General features: G+C 46.9%; 1 protein-coding gene across 5 annotated transcripts in view; it reads left to right on the top strand.

Moving 5' to 3' along the window:
- LOC125306996 (trichohyalin) overlaps positions 1 to 4,159 on the top strand; it is a 151,964-nt gene extending 147,805 nt beyond the window's left edge. For 4 of the 5 annotated variants that reach the window (XM_048262682.1, XM_048262685.1, XM_048262683.1 and 1 more), the window contains 2 exons: positions 2,543 to 2,720; positions 3,210 to 4,159. In XM_048262682.1, coding sequence (XP_048118639.1) covers positions 2,543 to 2,720; positions 3,210 to 3,500 — 469 coding nt within the window. In that variant the 3' untranslated portion in view covers positions 3,501 to 4,159. The remainder of the gene's footprint in view (positions 1 to 2,542; positions 2,721 to 3,209) is intronic. The other variant, XM_048262687.1, reaches the window with a different exon arrangement.
- The last annotated feature ends 616 nt before the right edge of the window (positions 4,160 to 4,775 follow it).

Raw genomic sequence — 4,775 nt, 5'->3', positions numbered from 1 at the left:
CGCCCGCCACAAGCCCAGCAAATGTGCTGAGACCCCACAAGCACTCCATAGATATGTGAGCATGCATATGGATGCACTCCTGATCCCTCTTATCTCCCTCTGAGGAGCAGCATTAGGACAGAGACACAGAAAGAGGGAAACCAGGGGAAGAAAGGCAGGAGGGGGCGCTGAGTGTGTGTGTGTGTGTGTGTGTGCGTGCGCGTGTGTGTGTGCGTGCGTGTGTGTGTGGAGTGTGCTGTGCAGTCATCTTTAATGGCAGGGCCAGAGAGCTATTAGTAAATGAAGGACAGCGGCGTTCATGCTTGATTTGTTGTCATAAATATGTAATAAAAGCCATATTTCTCTCACCGGGGAGTATGTGCTGACTCCAAAACTGGGCTCGGCAGGCTCAAACAGGTGAAGGTGATGTACTGTTCTCTGCCACAGCGTGATGGGAATCATTTTGGGTTGCGTCTTTGTTTTTCTCGAGGCTACAGGGTTGTCGGGTACATTGGGTAGTTTTGTGATGGCGAGAAATAGAAAGAGAACAGAGGCGTCGTTAGGATGCTCGTTTCATTAGCAATTTCACTTTCCGGCTCACTTGCCGCGTGCCCCCCTGATTGATGGAAAGCCAGCGATGTTTATTTGGATATCAGGGAATGAAATATTCATATTGTACGCCTTTCCAAGCAGAAGTTATCTAGATGCGGCGTAAATGGTACTCGGGATTAGATTTTCACAGCAGATTGCTGTTATTAAAGAGAAAGAATGGGGGGATGGATGCAGGAAGGAGGAGATGGGGGGGTGAGCAGCCATCATCCTTGGAGGCAATCTATTTCTTTTCTCTCTCTCTCTCTCTCTCTCTCTCTCGCTCTCCCTCTTCCCAGGCCAAGTCGGAACGACCAAGCGGGCTCTTAATGCACTGAAGCAAAAGTGCTTGGGTCCGCAACCTTTCACGCCTTCACCTCCCCTTTACGTGATTGAATAGTTAATGACTTTGACTTTCCAGAGAGAGAGAGAGAGCATGGGGCCCAGGGCCTGACCATGTTTATGCCTGCCGCACTTGTCTGCCTGTCTGCCACACGCACGTACACACACACACACACACACACACACACACACACACACGCACACACACATGCACACACATAGACACACAAGAACACACATGCACACACCTGCTTGCCTGTCTGTCTGCCTGCTGGCGTGGCCCCACATGGTCAGCTGCTGGCCCCCTGCCCACACGCTCTGACTCAACACTTGACCGGTGATCTGCTGGCACTCTAGCTGACAGTGCCGGCCAGGAATGTGGCTCCCAGGAATGTGGTCTTCCTGGCCCGCCAGCTCCTGGTTCTTTTCAGCCATATTGGCGGCAGAACAGCTTCAGATGTTTCTCTCTTGTGTGTTTTTCATCTGTCCATTCTCCTCTGCCTACCTTGTCTCTGTCTCTTATCTGCTTGCTGATACACGTGTAGGCAAACAGCTCTCTGTCTCGCACATTTATACACATTTGCACAGGCCCACTCTACACACATACACACATGCAAATGCATACGGCACATCTTCCTTCTGTCACACATTCTATCTCTCCTTTTCTGTTTCTCACAAGACACACACATACAAACACACACACACACACACACACATACACACATGCTGTCTTTCACTGAGGTCCACACTCCCACATTAACAGCATCACACCTCGTTAGCGCATCCTGTGCTCTTCATTGTGGCAGAATCTGACCCTGTCTAATTGCGTGCCCATGGCTTGTGCACGTGCGCTTGTTTGCTCCGCTCCGGCTGACGCTGACATGGTGACTGCTTATTTATTCTCCTCGGGGCTCGTCTAGCGCATTACAATGATTGACTCATTTCATTCCACACACATTTTCACCCCTGACGATTATTTGATCAGCTCACAGCTCCCCTAACATACACACGCACACACACACACAAACACACACACCGTACTCCCACCCCCACATCTCGACTCTCGGCCCCACACTTGTTAGAAAGTCCTAATGCCAGCCAGCCACTTTATTATTATTCACACCCCTCATTGTCTCTTCTGCTAATTACCCACGCCGGAGTGTATCTTGCCCCTTTTCTCTTTTTTCCCCTTTTGCGTGTGTGTCCGTGAGCCTGTTTGTCCCGCCGGAATTAAGTGGCTCGAAAGGGCACGCATTAGCAATGCAGCCGGAATGGCCAACTAGCCAATTGCGTATGCAAAGCCTCCAGACGCGCACAAAAACAACCATCTCTGAGAGAGAGAAAAAAACAGAAGAAAGAATAGGGCCGCGTTAGCGCAGGAGGAGCTCAGCTAAATGAGCAGACAGGGCATTTGCATTCATTTAGGGGAGAGAGTGCAGGCGCAGCACTGGCGGTCAGGTAAGGCCGTGGCCCTTTTGTTTGGACGTGAATGAAGAGCGAGTGGGGTTGCACCCCAAGCCTTGTCCCTGATGCACACAGGAGTTTGGTTAATGATGAACGTGCTGCTCAGCTCACCGCTCGGCTGCTTCTTAGCTGACCCTGACCCTCTTGACCCCCAACTCCACCAACCCAGCCCTTCACACAGCAGTCAGGTCAGCCGGGAGACACTCTCCCCAGCACTCAGCCACAGCTGCAGGGAGAGACAGAGCCCCAGCCCCAGCCAGGGATCCCTAGAGCAGGAGCAGGAGCCAGAGGTGCACAGGGACAGCAGGGCACACCAGCGCAGTGGAGAGGAGGTCATCTCTGCAGGGGTAGGTTAGAGCACAGGAGGAAAGTGCTCCTAATGGTAGGTCACAACAGGGGAATGCAGCTTTGGGAGCTGTCAGGCACTTACAAAGTGTAGGACAAATTAACTCTTGACATTTGAATTTGATATGCATATCCTAGATAAGATGTACAGTACTGTGTTGGGTGCTGCTTTTTGTAATTACACTCATAAATGAAAGTAAAACTGGGCCTTTGTGGGTCATTTCACATATTTACAGGATGGCAAAATGTAGCAATTTCTTGCTGGAATTTTTTATACTGTATTAGACTGTTGTAACAATTTCATTAAGTCATGTTGTGAGCCAAACAGGTTTAGAGGATGGTATAGTATCAAAATATGAAGCTAAGATAAGAAAGACCCATATAGCGCCATGGCTTTCAGTGCTCCTGAGTTAATATCACCTCATAGTCTCTAGCAGTTCCAATGTATGTGAAGCAATGTGACGATGACACACCTATTCTGTTGGTCTCAGGCCTCTTGTCCAGACGTGGAGAGGGCTGGCGAGCAGTCGGAGGGAGCAGAGCAGGAAGCAGAAAGCCCTCGCCGTCAACCTGACCTGCAGCTAATGGCTAACGCCCACCACCCTGTGCCCTCTGTGCCCGGGTACACCTTCGCTATGGCAGTGGCGTGGCGAATGGGCCAGAGGGCGTTGGAGAGGAGGCCACTGCTGAGACTGCCCCGTGGGGGTCAGGGGCACCTCTGGAGAGGCAGACTCCCAGGCTGCTTAGGGAATGGACATCCACTACTCACCCAGGCAGACTAGCCATGAGCCAATATGAATTAACTGTGAGAATAAACGTCCTATAAATGATGTGTGTATACAAGACCGGTTACGCTGTAAACATCCTATAAATGATGTGTGTATACAAGAGCAGTTACGCTGTTGTTTTTCGCATTGATTTTGGGGATGTGTACGTAATTGTGGGACAAAAGTAATACATAACACTCTGTCATCACAGTTTACCTTTGTAGATTGTGAAGTGTTTGTGTGTCCATTTGTGTGTGAGAAAGTGTGCAGATGTTGGTTAATGTTCTCATTAGGCATGGGCCTTCATTGCATTTAAATGATCAGATATGTATGAGGGTGTTACAGGGAAGTTATTAAGGTTATTAAGTTATAGAATGCTCATGTCACAATAGGGAAAATATATTTATTGAATTGGATCACAACAGTAATTATTTTTTATTCAGATTTCTTAACAGGGTATATTGCCAATTATTTTAGGTTATAAAAATGTATGCCTTTTGCAGGAGGGCTTGTGGTCCTTGGATCGCCTTGTTTTTTTGTAATCATTGATGATAATATACTGTGAGTCTTACAATATAAAGCCATATTCATCACTGTATGTAAAATGTATGAAACTGATTTGGCAGCATCAGGATGTATTCTATATTTGGAAAATTAAAACTTTGAAAAATGAATTTCTTGTGTCTCTATAATCAGCGTCTAGACTGGAGTTATATGTGCTTGGTGCTTGGTGTGTTCTGATATGTACAGTAAAGAATTGAGGAATTGAATTGAGTAGTTAAATGCAGTAGAAAGGTGAATTATGTATGCAGTCTACACCAGTTGTTCCTCTCTGAACAGAAGCAAACTATAGAATCAGACCCAGAGTGTATCAACTAGTAGTATAAGCTTGTATTAAGCTTGCTAGTTCCACAGACTGTTGGAGACAGTAGTGTAGCTCTCATAGCCTGCACTCACATTGCTATACATATATAAAACACAATTACTTGCTAAATGTATTTCTACTTGCATTAGCTAGACAGCAAAACAGTGCTGCATAATAATAGAATTGGAGGTGAGATACTGCGTTCATGAAGTGGACCCATTTAAAATGAGCACACATTTTCATATCCACCTATCATTCCTGAAGCTGATGCATTCCACCCACATTACATTTTTGTATTACATAAAAGCTTAAAGCCAGCTTAACTGTCATTTCCATATTGCACCATGATTAGCCTGAGTATTGGTGTTTAAGACTTGAAATTAAGAGCAGTGCTCCAAGGGCTTTAATAGGATGATTTCCCTCAA

The sequence above is a fragment of the Alosa alosa genome, chromosome 14 (genome assembly GCF_017589495.1).
Source record: "Alosa alosa isolate M-15738 ecotype Scorff River chromosome 14, AALO_Geno_1.1, whole genome shotgun sequence".
NCBI lineage: Eukaryota > Metazoa > Chordata > Actinopteri > Clupeiformes > Clupeidae > Alosa > Alosa alosa.
This window is presented reverse-complemented; position numbering and strand designations above follow the sequence as displayed.